This window comes from Protopterus annectens, chromosome 3.part0, assembly GCF_019279795.1.
Source record: "Protopterus annectens isolate FY-2018-M chromosome 3.part0, PAN1.0, whole genome shotgun sequence".
NCBI classification, from domain to species: Eukaryota; Metazoa; Chordata; order Ceratodontiformes; family Protopteridae; genus Protopterus; species Protopterus annectens.
In genome coordinates this window covers 946041978-946059221 of record NC_056731.1, presented here as the reverse complement: position 1 = coordinate 946059221, position 17244 = coordinate 946041978, and the positions used below count along the sequence as shown (strand labels likewise).

Below are 17244 nucleotides of genomic sequence, written 5' to 3'. Positions count from 1 at the left end.
CTGGACTCCACCCAGTTTGGGTTTGTGAAGGACCGATCTTGTCTCCTGAACCTGATTGACTTCTTCGAATCAGTCTCCAGAGCCGTGGATGAGGGTAAGGCAGCCCACACAGCCAATCTGGACCTCGCCAAGGTCTTTGATACTATCCCCCACTCTGGAATCATAGATAAACTTATTAAGCTGGGCATTAATCCCTATGTCACTTGATGGGTTGCCAACAGGCTTACTGACAGAACCAACACTGTAAAAGTAGGTGACTCCAAATCCAGCTCCAGACAAGTGACAAGTGGAGTACCTCAGGGTTCAGTCCTGGGACCACTCTTGTTTGGCATCTACTTCTCTGAAGTACAGGCCAACACTAAGAAACTCTAGCTAACAAAGTTCGCAGATGACTGCAAACTAGGAGCAATTACTGAATCCCCAAATGATGTGGATACTCTACAAAAGGGCCTTACAGAAACAGATGCTTGGTGCCAGAGCCATGGGCTCAAGCTCAATGCCAAGAAATGTATAGTTATCCCCTTTGGGAAAAAACATGTAACCATGAATTACCACATATGTAGCAGTACACTAAACACCGAAAGTGTGATAAGAGACTTAGGGACACAGGCGGACAGTGGTCTCACCTTCAATAACCACATTGCCACAGCAGTCGGGAAATCCTTCTATGTGGCACACCTCATCGCTAAGGGCTTTTCATCCAGAAAAAAGGAGGTCATTGTCCCATTGTACTCATCCCTCATTGGAGCCATTATAGAATACAATGCGCCATTTGGTATGTACCTCTCAAGACATCTGCAACAACTGGAAAGGCTGCAGAAATACCTCACTAAAAGAATCACAGGCCTAAAGCAAATGCCCTATGCTGACCGCCTTAAAAAACTCCAGCTATATTCTGTCACATATCGTCTACTCAGATGCAATCTCTGCTTAACATACAAGGCCATGTCAAACCCAGAGCTGTTGGACATGCTACACTTAAAGAAATCCCAATCCCTCAGAGCCATATGCTCCAGGGATCTAAACCTTGTCATCACAATAAACAAAACATGCTGGAGGGATAGGTTCCTGACCCAGAGACTCTCCAGACTCTGGAATAGACTGCTGATACATGTCAAGCAGAGCGCCTCCTTGGCCCTCTTCAAAAGGAACCTTGATGATTGGATGGGAGAAAGGAAATTCATCCCGGGGATCACGTCAGTCACACTGCTAGACAGGGGTCCAGGGAAGTAAATAGTGTGCGAAGAAATAGCCAGGGAATTGTTATGGCTAGGCTTGTATAGGCCCTAGGGCCAATAGCCTAGTACCAACCTATGTACCTATGAACCTATGAAAGCTTTGACTAGGATTAGATAAGTGGTGTGTACCATTTTACCCTCATCTATGGCCCTGGTGACTTTCACGAAGAAGTCCACCAGATTCAGCAGGCAAGACCTCCCTTCGACAAAGCCAAATTGGGTCTGGTCTAGCTTTTGGACAGTGCCTATGTCATTATTGATCAAGTCCATGATAATTCTCTCCATGGCCTTGCAGATAAGACTGGTCAAGCTTATGGGTCAGTAGTTCCCCAGGATAATTGATGGTACCCCTGGTGTGCAAACAGATGACTGTTGCAGTCCTCCAAAGCCAGTATGGCGGCTGTGGTCAAAGACGATTTCTAGTGGCCCTGATAGATTTTGTTTTAAGCTATTTAAGAAGCATCCTGGAATGGTGTTGAGATTCGTGGTGGCTATGGTTTTGGCTTTAGCAAGCACAGTAAGGACCTGCTCCCTCGTAATGACCTGAAGGGGGATGATTGCAGATATTTCTTTGGGTGTCATAGGAGGTGATAGGGGGGGTAAGAATTTTGAACTGAACTTGTCAGCCAGAATGGTTTCTATAGTTTCAGGATGGGCATAAGTATTACTGTTCATGATTAACTCAGCACATTGTTGAGTGTTTCCCGAGTTTACGAACATAATTCAAAAAGCATTATTGATATCTTTCACCTGGGAGGCAATCTTTGCCTCATAGTTTGCTTTGGCAGATTTGACTATCTCTTGATTTGTTTGTTTTGACTTGTGAATGTAGTTTTGCATCATTTTTTCTGATACATCTTCGCTTTGGAGAGGATCTTTTCCCTTTTGCTGAATAGCCTATTTATGCTAGGGGTCTACCAGGGTGGTTTATTTTTGCCAGTAATCATAGGTTTGACTTTGGTCAGGTACTGTCTCCTCTCTGCAGCTATGAATGTGGTTGTACAATGCTTTTCTGTGCAGCTCAGCATAGACCTTAGTGTCATCCAAGTTTGGAGGGGCTTGGAAGTTTAATAAGCTGTGACTTAGTTTGAGGTAAATGCCTTTAGCAATGTTCTTAACAGGTTTGAAGTTTCAGTGGGGTTCTAGGTTAGTTTTATTACTGAAGGAAATCATGTTGTGGTCAGATTTTACCAGGGAAGAGTTAATTCACTGGAGGAAGCAGCATCGCCCCATGTTTGTGAGTACAAGGTTTAGGACAGCTGTATCTCTAGTTGGGGAGGTAACTAGTTGCTCCACGCTGTTGTGTTGATGAAGTCCAAAAACCTCTGAGCTATGGGTCATATAAATCTTCCAGTTTATGGAAGGGTAGTTGAAGTCACCCATAAGTATGGTGTTAGGCTGAATGTCAAGAGATTTCAATAGGTTTGGGTAGGAGGTGTGGTTTTCCAGACTCACGTTAGGGGATCTGTCGCTAGTAAGGATATGATAGAGGGTCACACCTATAGTTAGTTGGGCATGGAGCAGCTCAAGCGAGTCATGTCATTAGACCAGTCTAGCAATGTACTTGCCCTTTATGAACAATGAGACACTTCGTCCCTTTGTTTTATCCTGAGCTAAGGGGGATCAAAATGTATGAAAGGCATTGTAGCCTTTAATAGCCAGGGTGCTTTCTATGGTTCTGAACCATGTTTCTGTGACTGAACATATGTCTGCATTTTCCAGGGTGAGGAGTGCTTCCAGGGAGTGCAATTTTATATTTGAACTCCTAGCACTGAGCAGCAGTACTTTTAGGTAGTTGTGAGTGGTTTGTCATGTTGGAGGATTTAACAACCTGGCATGCCTAAAAAAGGCACTATGGGGATTGATACAGTTTTTGCCAGCATCAGGTAGCTAAGTGGTGGCAAGTGCAAACCATCTCTGGTAAAGCATTGCAGTCTGTCAATCATGTCTCCCCAGACTGGCAGGTATTTAACCCCCTTGTTGTGACACCAGAAACTAAGCCAATTATTGAAGTCAATCATTTTTTGCTGGTACTGTTGCACCATCATCAGTGAAGGTAGGATGCTACTCAAGGTTAGATTCATACCCACCTGGGACACATATTCAGAGAGCTCCATCATGTCTCTCTTCATATAGTCCAGTGAGGTAAGTCTTACCACATGGACTATGACCATGTCATGTTGGTACTTGTGGTTTAAAGACCTACGTGCATGCATGATCTGGAGGATCCTGGCTCCAGACAGACAGCTCACTGTGATCTTCTCCTTGTTTAGCCGAGTAAGGGGGACATCAGAATGCCTTCATAGGTTCATAGGTTGGTACTAGGCTATCAGCCCTAGGGCCTATACAAGCCTAGCCATAACAATTCTCTGGCTATTTCTTCCCACACTGTTTACTTCCCTGGACCCCTGTCTAGCAGGGTGACTGACGTAATCCCCGGGGTGAATTTCCTTTCTCACATCCAATCGTCAAGGTTCCTTTTGAAGAGGGCCAAAGAGGCACTCTGCTTGACATGTATGGGCAATCTATTCCAGAGTCTGGGGAGTCTCTGGGTCAGGAACCTATCCCTCCAGCATGTTTTGTTTATTTCTCTTATCACACCTTCGGTTTTAATGTACTGCCACCTATATGGTAATTCATGGGTACGTGTTTTTTCCCAAAGGGGATAACTATACATTTCTTGCCATTGAGCTTGAGCCCATGACTCTGGCACCAAGCATCTGTTTCTGTAAGGCCCTTTTGTAGAGTATCCACATCATTTTGGGATTCAATAATGGCTCCCAGTTTGCAGTCATCTGTGAACTTTTTAGCCAGAGTCCCTTAGTGTTGGCCTGTACTTCAGAGAAGTAGATGCCAAACAAGAGCGGTCCCAGGACTGAACCCTGAGGTACTCCACTTGTCACTTGTCTGGAGCTGGATTTGGAGTCGGCTACTTTTACAGTGTGGGTTCTATCAGTAAGCCAGTTAGCAACCCATTGGGTGATGTAGGGATTAATTCCCAGCTTAGTAAGTTTATCTATGATTCCAGAGTGGGGGATGGTATCAAATGCCTTGGCAAGGCCTAGATAGGCTGTGTGAACCACCTTACCCTTGTCCATGGCTCTGGAGACTGATTCGAAGAAGTCAATCAGGTTCAGGAGACAAGATCGTCCCTTCACAAACCCAAACTGGGTGGGGTCCAGTGTTTGAAGGCTGCCAATGTCTTTGTTTATAAGTTCCTTACAATGGAATCTCCAATAACTAGAATGTTTGGCTGTGTGGTGTGTTGCCTTATGGACTTGAAAGTGGGACTAATTTGATTTTTAGAGTTATGTGCTGTGTGAGGTGCTATCTTTTTTGATAGTGCGCAGGGCCACTAAGAGATGCTTTTAGGTAGTCTGGAGGTTTGAGTAGATTACAGGTGAGTACCTCTTAATATCTGAGTCTATGTGTTTGTTCCTTAGTGCTGGTAGTGAACTTTTTGGTGTAACACTAACATCTTGGTTTGCATTTTTCTTGTGTGTATGCGAGAGCTTTGCCTCCAATGATATTGTATATCTGCATCTCTCACACACTGTGTTTGTCTGTTCTAAAATTAAATGGTTGTCAGTAAACATGAGGCAGTTACTACAGTACCTCAGGATGCTCATATCCACCAGTCCAGACACAGAGATGATAGGAATTGCCTATCCATTATCCTTAGTAGATGGGAAGGAGTAGGGGTGAGTCACTTAAAGGTCTAAGTGAGAGTGTTTAGTAGTATAGTATTAGAGAACCTGCAATGGTGCTGCCCTCTGCACAAACTGGCAGCTATTTGAGCAGCAGTGAACAGTGGGAGACTATCCAGAGAGTTTCCTATAGAGGATTTTAAACTGGAGAGGTTTGCTTATATATAAGGCACTGGTGGCTGTGTTTGTGTGATGTGCAAATGCAAGGCTTTTATACCAGCAAGATGAAAGACTTTTACACAGTTAAGCCCTCAGGTCAATTAGATAAACACACAATAAGCCTTCAACCAACAGTTCCCAACTCGGATGGGTTGAATCAGCCCTCTTAGTGTAAAATAAACTGGTTTTGAGCTCAAGTGCAGTAACAAAGACAGAACTCTTTCACTATCAGAACTCCTTGGAAATAAGTTTACAAACCCTGAGAAATGTTCACAAATACAGAAAGAAACTGTACAAATATAGAACTTCTACAAACACAGAAAAACTTTGCAAAACTTAGAAATATTTTGGAAAACTCAGGAGAAATGTGGCAAACTCAGAACAGGTTTTGCTGTATCAGAGGAGGTTAGGAAATATCAGAATACTATTAAAACAACCTAAGAGCCATACAGTAACAAATAGATGGAGTTTCTTTAAAAAGTGCTGAGACATTTTCTGGAGTGTAACAGTGAGGTTGGTCTTCACAAACAACAACCCTCAACCAAAGTAAGCAATGCATTGAGGCCAAGAAACGTCAATGATATAGAACAAGCTCCAGTGAAAGTGGTAGGCTATTAGGCAAAACACATTCATATATAGCAAGAAATGCTATGTAAATGCACATCAATGCACATTTGACTGATGTGTACCATCTATACAGAACGCATATTAATAGATCTGCAGCATTAGAAAGAACTAGTATGGAATATGAGAAGGATAACATTCATTTAAATAAATCTAAAGCATGAACATAGTACGGATGAATTGTGTTGCTCTGAGCAGTGATAACCACATAACCATCAGCACATGCAGATACAGAGACTGGAATCAGTTGAACAAGACTTTGTACACAGCCTAGAGATGTTTGTGTGTGTAAGTGTGTGTGTGTGTGTGTGTGTGTGTGTGTGTGTGTGTGTGTGTGTGTGTGTGTGTGTGTGTGCGTTTGCACACACGTGTGTGTGTGTGTGTGTGTGTGTGTGTGTGTGTGTGTGTGTGTGTGTGTGAAGTATTGTTCTCCTACCAAAAGAGAATACTCAGTACAAGCTGTCTCATTCACTGCCTGCTATATAGTCCCCTTTTCTGAATTATCTTAAACTATGTTGTTATGTGTATGGTGTGCAGCTACATGCTTATGCTCTGATGTCAGCTTAGACATGAAAGTTATCGGTTACTGGCCCACTGAAAGTACTTTCACAGTTATAAGTTGTTTTGGAATATATAAAGATACAAGGTTAGTGGCAAAGTTATGAAAATAATTTGTCAAAAGAAAGGAGTAAGACGAGAATGTTTGCTTGTTACAGATTTGTTTAATTTGTATATAAACCCCTTATAGACTACCATCAATAATCATAGGGAAGATACTTCCAAAATTAAGATTAAGTATATAAGTGCAACTGGTTATACGGGTAACAGTTTTTATATATATATATATATATATATATATATATATATATATATATATATATATATCTACACACCTTGATGAGGAAGGTCTTGGGGGGCAAGCTTGCTGTCTTAAATAGGAAGCTGCACAGGATCAGCAACTGATGAATTACCAGGACAAAATTAAAAGTATAGTTGTAAAGAAACACATAAATAGAGTTGTTTTAAATGGACAGACAGTAGGAACCTTCTCTTTGGTAACTAATAAAAAGTAATTTAATGTGCTAGCTCACACATGATCAGACGTATCGTTGTGTGCTCATAAATGTGGTACACTCTCATTGCCTGTTTTTATTTAATTATTTACATAAATGATTACACCTAAATATACATTATGAATGATGAGTGGCACTCAACATTCCTCTGAAGATCTAGCTGATGTAGTTGGTAAAACAAACTTAGATTACTTCATCCATAGGTCCTGACAACTTACCAGGTTGCCTGATTATCAGTGCAAAATATGGCCTTTCTGAACTCCCATGTAAACTCTTTAAGCTAACCCTCTCCACTGATTACATTCCTGCATCCTGGAAAACAGCTATTGTAATGCCATTACACAAGGGTGGCGCAGCCATGGACCCTGATAACTACAGACCTATTAGCCTTACAAGCCTCATATGTAAAGCTATGGAGAGTGTTACCTCAGACTTCATTAATCTGGACATTGAAAATCTCTCAACCTTGGACCCTCATCAATTTGGCTTTATCAAAGGAAGGTCCTGCCTCTTTAACCTCGTTAATTTCTTTGAAAGAGTAACTGAAGCAGTGGCTAGTGGTTGTGCCGTGTCTATATTATATCTAGACCTGGTCAAGGCCTTTGACACTACTCACCATGCAAGCATTACAGGTAGACTTGTAAATCTGAATATAAATCCTTATATTGTGTGATGGACAGCTAACTGGTTGTTAAACAGAAACTGTGTGGTGGTTAGAATAGCAGGTGCCAATTCTGAAAGCAAAACAGTTATCAGTGGTGTACCACAGGGCTCAGTTTGGGCCCACTGTTTTTTGGCATATATTTCTCAGCCCTTCAGGCAGCCCTTCTGATTAACCATGTTAACAGTTGGTGCAAGGATGGTTTATCGTCATTTGTTTGAAAGGTAAATAACCAAATGACCTTCTGTGCAACTTAAAATATTGAAAAACAGTAAAAGCCTGCAAACAAATGTTGAAAATGAATTCTAAAATCAACCATTTTCAAACTCCGTAACAACAGTGCACTCACCCTGACATTTAAAAGACATCACCGGATGTCATCCAAACACCAATATGCAGGGGGGCAAGCCCCCCTACACCCCTGCTACTTTAATATACTAACTCCGAGATCTCACTAGAGTCAGGGAAGGGGTACATGTTCCAACCCCCACTATAGTGTGATCTACACTCAAACAAATGAATTACAGTGAGCGACTGCACGCTGGCATTCATTCATGTGTAATCTCGACCATACGTAGTTCATCAAAATGGACTTTTTGTGTACGTCCTTTCACACATCTGCTGTCACAGATGTGCACGTCAAACAAATGAAGGTAAACTTGCAAGAACAATGTAGCATAATTCATTTTGGTAAACAAAACCATTTCACTTACAATATAGGGGATGCACCCTTCAGTCAGACACTGTTGCAAAGGATATGGGTACTCTTGTTGATAATTCCACATAATTCATTATCATTTGACCATTGTGTTTCCACAGTAGTTTGAAAAACCTTCCATCTGGCCCATCTAATTTCTGAAGACATCTCCACTAGATCCAAAAAAGTCTTAATTTCCCTTTCATATCTTATCAGACCCAGTTTTGAATGTAACTCACCTTTTGGTATGTATCTGTCTAAACATATCACACAACTTGAGAGACCTCAGAGATTCATAACTAAAAAGATCAGGGCCTCAAAAATTTTTATCAGGAGAGATTGGGAACCTTTTTTTCTGAAGTCAGTCTCTTACATACTCCTCTATAGACATCTATGTCTAGCCTTTCATGTCATGAAAAATCCAACCCTATTAGATCTCCTATTCCTTTACAGAAATGGTTCACCAAATACTTAGTTAAAGGAACTAAACCTTCATCAGCATTTAAGACACAATGCCATGACAGATTCATATCCCAACATATCCCTCAACCCTGGAATAAACTTCCACTACATGGCAGAGTAGCACTCTTGTCACCTTCAAGGTGAACCTAGATAACTGGATGGCCACCAACAAATTCCCTACTGCTCTATCATGCCTTGCCCTCCTTGAGGCTAGAGGGAAATTTTGAATAGGGCTTTTTGGCTAGGCTTGAAATGGTCTAAAGACAGATTGTCTAGCACTTACTTGTGAACCTATTCATCAACACAGTGTGGAACAAATTGTTTGACAAACTCACTCACATACTCCCAAACATTCACTCTCTCTCAAACACACACAAACCCACACCAAAAAATCTCTTCCCTTACCTAGCCCTTACTCTTCTTCCAAGCAGCAACACACACATACACCACTAAATCTATCCACTTACCTAGCCCTTAGTGTACCCCTTATCAGTAAACACTCACTTAAATTCATGCACCACTAAATCTATCCACTTACCTAGCCCTTAGTGTACCCCTTATCAGTAAACACTCACTTAAATTCATGCACCACTAAATCTATCCACTTACCTAGCCCTTAGTGTACCCCTTATCAGTAAACACTCACTTAAATTCATACACCACTAAATCTATCCACTTACCTAGCCCTTAGTGAACCCCTTATCAGTAAACACTCACTTAAATTCATGCACCACTAAATCTATCCACTTACCTAGCCCTTAGTGTACCCCTTATCAGTAAACACTCACTTAAATTCATGCACCACTAAATATATCCACTTACCTAGCCCTTAGTGTACCCCTTATCAGTAAACACTAACTTAAATTCATGCACCACTAAATCTATCCACTTACCTAGTCCTTAGTGTACCCCTTATCAGTAAACACTCACTTAAATTCATGCACCACTAAATCTATCCACTTACCTAGCCCTTAGTGTACCCCTTATCAGTAAACACTCACTTAAATTCATGCACCACTAAATCTATCCACTTACCTAGCCCTTAGTGTACCCCTTATCAGTAAACACTCACTTATATTCATGCACCACTAAATCTATCCACTTACCTAGCCCTTAGTGTACCCCTTATCAGTAAACACTCACTTAAATTCATGCACCACTAAATCTATCCACTTACCTAGCCCTTAGTGTACCCCTTATCAGTAAACACTCACTTAAATTCATGCACCACTAAATCTATCCACTTACCTAGCCCTTAGTGTACCCCTTATCAGTAAACACTCACTTAAATTCATGCACCACTAAATCTATCCACTTACCTAGCCCTTAGTGTACCCCTTATCAGTAAACACTCACTTCAATTCATGCACCACTAAATCTATCTACTTACCTAGCCCTTAGTGTACCCTTTATCAGTAAGCACTCACTTAAATTCATGCACCACTAAATCTATCCACTTACCTAGCCCTTAGTGTACCCCTTATCAGTAAACACTCACTTAAATTCATGCACCACTAAATCTATCCATTTACCTAGCCCTTAGTGTACCCCTTATCAGTAAACACTTACTTAAATTCATGCACCACTAAATCTATCCACTTACCTAGCCCTTAGTGTACCCCTTATCAGTAAACACTCACTTAAATTCATGCACCACTAAATCTATACACTTACCTAGCCCTTAGTGTACCCCTTATCAGTAAACACTCACTTAAATTAATGCACCACTAAATCTATCCACTTACCTAGCCCTTAGTGTACCCCTTATCAGTAAACACTCACTTAAATTAATGCACCACTAAATCTATCCACTTACCTAGCCCTTAGTGTACCCCTTATCAGTAAGCACTCACTTAAATTCATGCACCACTAAATCTATCCACTTACCTAGACCTTAGTGTACCCCTTATCAGTAAGCACTCACTTAAATTCATGCACCACTAAATCTATTCCCTTTCCCAGCCCTTAGTGTACCCCTTATCAGTAAGCACTCACTTAAATTCATGCACCACTAAATCTATCCACTTACCTAGCCCTTAGTGTACCCCTTATCAGTAAGCACTCACTTAAATTCATGCACCACTAAATCTATCCACTTACCTAGCCCTTAGTGTACCCCTTATCAGTAAACACTCACTTAAATTCATGCACCGCTAAATCTATCCACTTACCTAGCCCTTAGTGTACCCCTTATCAGTAAACACTCACTTAAATTCATGCACCACTAAATCTATCCACTTACCTAGCCCTTAGTGTACCCCTTATCAGTAAACACTCACTTAAATTCATGCACCACTAAATCTATCTACTTACCTAGCCCTTAGTGTACCCCTTATCAGTAAACACTCACTTAAATTCATGCACCACTAAATCTATCCACTTACCTAGCCCTTAGTGTACCCCTTATCAGTAAACACTCACTTAAATTCATGCACCACTAAATCTATCCACTTACCTAGCCCTTAGTGTACCCCTTATCAGTAAACACTCACTTAAATTAATGCACCACTAAATCTATCCACTTACCTAGCCCTTAGTGTACCCCTTATCAGTAAACACTCACTTAAATTCATGCACCACTAAATCTATCCACTTACCTAGCCCTTAGTGTACCCCTTATCAGTAAGCACTCACTTAAATTCATGCACCACTAAATCTATCCACTTACCTAGCCCTTAGTGTACCCCTTATCAGTAAACACTCACTTAAATTCATGCACCACTAAATCTATCTACTTACCTAGCCCTTAGTGTACCCCTTATCAGTAAACACTCACTTAAATTCATGCACCACTAAATCTATCCACTTACCTAGCCCTTAGTGTACCCCTTATCAGTAAGCACTCACTTAAATTCATGCACCACTAAATCTATCCACTTACCTAGCCCTTAGTGTACCCCTTATCAGTAAACACTCACTTAAATTCATGCACCACTAAATATATCCACTTACCTAGCCCTTAGTGTACCCCTTATCAGTAAACACTCACTTAAATTCATGCACCACTGAATCTATCCACTTACCTAGCCCTTAGTGTATCCCTTATCAGTAAACACTCACTTAAATTCATGCACCACTAAATCTATTCCCTTTCCCAGCCCTTACTCTAACCCAAAACGACAAACACTTGCAACGATTCCCACCCCAACCCACTTACCTTACATAAAATTTAAAGTGCCTACTTCCTATAAATATGACACATGAAAAAAAAATTCATTCAGTATCTTTCCCGGCTGTTAACATATTTAAACAAATTGCAGTTCAGCAGTGTCAGAAATTAATTTTGTTCTGCCTTTGGTAAAAAATATTTCACTAGTGACTTGACATGTGTACGAGGACAATTTTCTATGACGTGTGATTGGTAACTTCACTTTCATTCGCATTTTCCTAGAAATATCCTGCTATCACTCTTCTTTCAGCATTATTGCTGTTTCACATACCAAGAAACAAACAAAGTCATGCCTATAAAAAGTAAGTAGGTGCTCAGATAATTATCTATTACAGACTAGCCTAATATCTCATACGCTTAAGAAAGTGGGTACATGTGTTACAGCTGTATTAAAGATGTAAGTATATTTTCACTTTACTGTTAAAGACCTAGACCATGTTTGTAAAACATGCACATGAATTTCAATAAACAGCATGTTCTAATATTTTAGTCTTGTGTGTTTACTGATAATGAGTAAATATGTCTCTGACTGTCACGTACTAAGTCTTATCTTACAAGATGTTGGCTGTATGCATTAATTTCACTGTGTAAAAAGCCAGCACTGTAGCATAAAGGGATAAAGCCCTCAAGACACTGTAGCATAAAGGGATAAAGCCCTCAAGACACTGTACCATAAAGGGATAAAGCCCTCAAGACACTTTAGCATAAAGGGATAAAGCCCTCAAGACACTGTAGCATAAAGGGATAAAGCCCTCAAGACACTGTAGCATAAAGGGATAAAGCCCTCAAGACACTGTAGCATAAAGGGATAAAGCCCTAAAGACAATGTAGCATAAAGGGATAAAGCCCTAAAGATACTGTAGCATAAAGGGATAAAACCCTAAAGACACTGTAGCATAAAGGGATAAAGCCCTAAAGACACTGTAGCATAAAGTGATAAAGCCCTAAAGACACTGTAGCATAAAGGGATAAAGCCCTAAAGACACTGTAGCATAAAGGGATAAAGCCCTAAAGACACTGTAGCATAAAGGAATAAAGCCCTAAAGATACTGTAGCATAAAGGGATAAAGTCCTAAAGACACTGTAGCATAAAGGGATAAAGCCCTCAAGACACTGTAGCATAAAGGGATAAAGCCCTCAAGACACTGTAGCATAAAGTGATAAAGCCCTAAAGACACTGTAGCATAAAGGGATAAAGCCCTCAAGACACTGTAGCATGAAGTGATAAAGCCCTAAAGACACTGTAGCATAAAGGAATAAAGCCCTAAAGATACTGTAGCATAAAGGGATAAAGCCCTAAAGACACTGTAGCATGAAGTGATAAAGCCCTAAAGACACTGTAGCATAAAGGAATAAAGCCCTAAAGATACTGTAGCATAAAGGGATAAAGCCCTAAAGACACTGTAGCATAAAGGGATAAAGCCCTAAAAACACTGTAGCATAAAGGGATAAAGCCCTAAAGATACTGTAGCATAAAGGGATAAAGCCCTAAAGACACTGTAGCATAAAGTGATAAAGCCCTAAAGACACTGTAGCATAAAGGGATAAAGCCCTAAAAACATTGTAGCATAAAGGGATAAAGCCCTAAAGACACTGTAGCATAGAGGGATAAAGCCCTCAAGACACTGTAGCATAAAGGGATAAAGCCCTCAAGACACTGTAGCATAAAGGGATAAAGCCCTCAAGACACTGTAGCATAAAGGGATAAAGCCCTAAAGACACTGCAGCATAAAGGGATAAAGCCCTCAAGACACTGTAGCATAAAGGGATAAAGCCCTCAAGACACTGTAGCATAAAGGGATAAAGCCCTCAAGACACTGTAGCATAAAGGGATAAAGCCCTCAAGACACTGTAGCATAAAGGGATAAAGCCCTCAAGACACTGTAGCATAAAGGGATAAAGCCCTCAAGACACTGTAGCATAAAGGGATAAAGCCCTAAAGACACTGTAACATAAAGTGATAAAGCCCTAAAGACACTGTAGCATAAAGGGATAAAGCCCTCAAGACACTGTAGCATAAAGAGATAAAGCCCTCAAGACACTGTAGCATAAAGTGATAAAGCTCTAAAGACACTGTAACATAAAGTGATAAAGCCCTAAAGACACTGTAGCATAAAGGGATAAAGCCCTAAAGACACTGTAGCATAAAGGAATAAAGCCCTAAAGACACTGTAGCATAAAGTGATAAAGCCCTAAAGACACTGTAGCATAAAGGAATAAAGCCCTAAAGACACTGTAGCATAAAGGAATAAAGCCCTAAAGACACTGTAGCATAAAGTGATAAAGCCCTAAAGACACTGTAGCATAAAAGGATAAAGCCCTCAAGACACTGTAGCATAAAGGGATAAAGCCCTCAAGACACTGTAGCATAAAGGGATAAAGCCCTAAAGACACTGTAACATAAAGTGATAAAGCCCTAAAGACACTGTAGCATAAAGGGATAAAGTCCTAAAGACAGTGCAGGCAACCAAGGTTCACTTAGTAGTTTGGATGTCTGAGGTGCTGTCAGGGAGCAAACATGAGCTAAAAAAACTTTATTGTGTACAGCAATACTTATTAAGTATATGATACCTACAGATTGGTTACTTCATTGCTGTATCATAGTAATAAGAGCTACAGTTGTTGTGTCTTTCGGCTTTTCCCAGTTAGGGGTCGCCACAGCTGAACTCCGGTCCACTAATGATTGGCAGTAGATTTGTACGTGTCGGGTTGCCAGCTCTGACGCACAACCTTCAATGAAGGTACGCCTATTCACGCATGTCTCCACACAGAAGATGCTTTAGCTGAGAATCGAACAGGACAACGTCTTACTGTGAGGCGACAACGCTATCGCAGCACCAATAAGAGCTACAGTATCACATGATATCAACAATAACATTTTAAAAGCAATTATTCCCCACCTCTCAGCTTTTTTCTAAACCTACCTTGACATGTAACAATGTAAAAGTAAATAGCCAAACACATACTTTTTCACTTAGTTAAGTATATTTTTTCTCAACATCTCTTTTAGCCCAGTACATCATTCCTCAATATCTCTCTGAAATGTCATGACTTACATATGCAATGGCAAGTCTACAATTGTACCTACAAGGTGGATTTGTACAGTCCTCATTTGGAACTATAATACAGAATCAAAATATATTATTATTGTTGGAGAGTGTATCAGATAAATGTTATACATTTCTCAGCTAAGTAAGAGGAAACATTTGAAAAAGTATGTGCTTTTATATGAATGGGAGGAAGATGCATGGACAGTATTATCCTGAGAACAAAAGGAAAATCTCTGGCTACATTCTTGCATTGTTGTTAAATTAATAGGGTTACATCTTTTTTATAAAGCCTATTGATTTATTTCCCCATTTTAGCACTTAAAACTCAGGTCACAGAAAGTGTAAATATAATAAATATAACACTATTACCGCTCCATAGTATACTTCATTATATATATATATATATATATATATATATATATATATATATATATATCCTAGTAAGTGTGAACAATGCATGTGGCCATACTTACATGGCAATACCATCTACATGTGTGCATATACTGTCAATTGAGCTTCCTCTATGAAATGTACTAATGCTGTGATATCAAAAAGCAGGTTGAAATGAAATCTTGGTCTGTTGATCAGTAATAACCAGACCTGGAAATATAGTGGTGCTGAAGGTGATCATCCTCAAGAGAAATCCACTGAGTCTTGCATGCTCAGTGATCAGTCCAAAGATTATTGGATATCAAGAACGGCACTAGAGATCTCGTACGTGGTTTAGTGAACATTTTCCTGACATTATAATAAAATAAAAGCCATTCTAGTACAATGCAGCTGATACTTTCCCACAGAAAACTAGTAACGTACTTGAGCTAGGAAATGTATGATACTTTCAGACTTTATTGAAGAGAAACATAACACTGATTAAAATGATAGCAAAGAAAATACATGTATTATGTCTATAGCGGAACAATGAGAAAGTATGAAAAAAATCACATGCAAAGTTACTTTAATATAATTATGTTTCACTACTTCAGACAATAAATCTTTCTGTTTTTTTTTTTTTTACATAACAACTATCTTTGCTTGTTGAAAGGTGAACATACTAAAATGTTAATTTTTTGATAATACAACATAAGTACTGCTGTAGTACAATGCAGTTATATGACTATGACAGCTGACACATTAGAGTGGTTTATTGCTTGCTTATATATCCATTAGATAGCACTACAGTGACATCACAGATTACCATGTTAGTGAAGGTGCCGCTGTTAAAGTGACAGTCACCAGTATTATTATTTTATTTTTAACTAAGACATACTATGCACTATGTGCAAGTACTTTTTCCAGTAGTTCACCTGTACAGCTAGAAACTGAATCAAACCAAAGTTATATTACTCGTTGCAGTTCATAGCTTAAAAACACTCTTTGATATACTGGCAAACTGTGGTTTTAGTGTTGTTTCTCCAAAATAAAGCATATATATATATATATATATATATATATATATATATATATATATACATATATATATATATTATGTCAATGCTTCATACCTCCTTTTACAATTTCACCATTCCCAGACCTATTCATATGTCACTTACACAAACACAGACTTTTCAAAGTAATTGGCAGCTGTCTCCTCAGGAACAATTTCAAGGCAGGGTTTGGAATATTCAGTGAAACAGAAACACCCCAAAACTGCAGATATGTACACCTACACATTTAATTAGTAATGTGATCCTAATACAAATCCCAAAGTAGAAATATTAGGTATTCTACTGCATCATGCCTGGGAAGCACAGCCCAAGATGTGAGTAGTGATGGTCGGGGACAGGGAATAATATAACAGTAAAAGAAAACTCATACATCCCCTGTGCTTTCTATACCAAAGGTTACTGGTTCAGACCAGGACTACTGCATTGTAGTCTGCAACCACAGCATGACATCCATTTGCGCACTAACCTGAACTGTCATCGCTGTCATCATATTCCACATTGAATGAGTTGCCATTGTTGAAAACAGCTCGTGCCTTGGCTGGATCATAGGACATTTTCAAGTTTTTTAAAGCTGGATCTTTCTGGGCATCAGCAGTAGAGATGTTGATTGGTGACTGATGAGAGCCTTTAGCATTGGGGAAGAGGAGATGCCACTTTTCAGGACCTGTAGTGGCAGATATGAAACATATGAGACATTGTTAAATGCATGCTGTAGTTCTAAAACATGTTGCAAGATAACATGTCTGGGTTAAAAGAAAATTCAAATATAAGTCATTTAAATTCAACACCAAAAAGGTAAAAAGCTCCTCTTACTACTGACTACTTGTGTAGGAAGTACGCAAGGATTCTAAACTACATATGATGCACTGCTATGTATGGAAAAGCTTTTAACTGATAAAGTGAAACTCATATACACCCAATTAACATAGCAAACAAATGAATAATGAGATGTAGCAGCC

General features: G+C 39.7%; 1 protein-coding gene across 1 annotated transcript in view; it reads right to left on the bottom strand.

Moving 5' to 3' along the window:
* LOC122796642 (carbonic anhydrase 1-like) overlaps positions 1-17244 on the bottom strand; it is a 72839-nt gene that overhangs the window by 44766 nt on the left and 10829 nt on the right. Inside the window, exon 2 of the mRNA XM_044065278.1 lies at positions 16752-16949. Coding sequence (XP_043921213.1) covers positions 16752-16949 — 198 coding nt within the window. The remainder of the gene's footprint in view (positions 1-16751; positions 16950-17244) is intronic.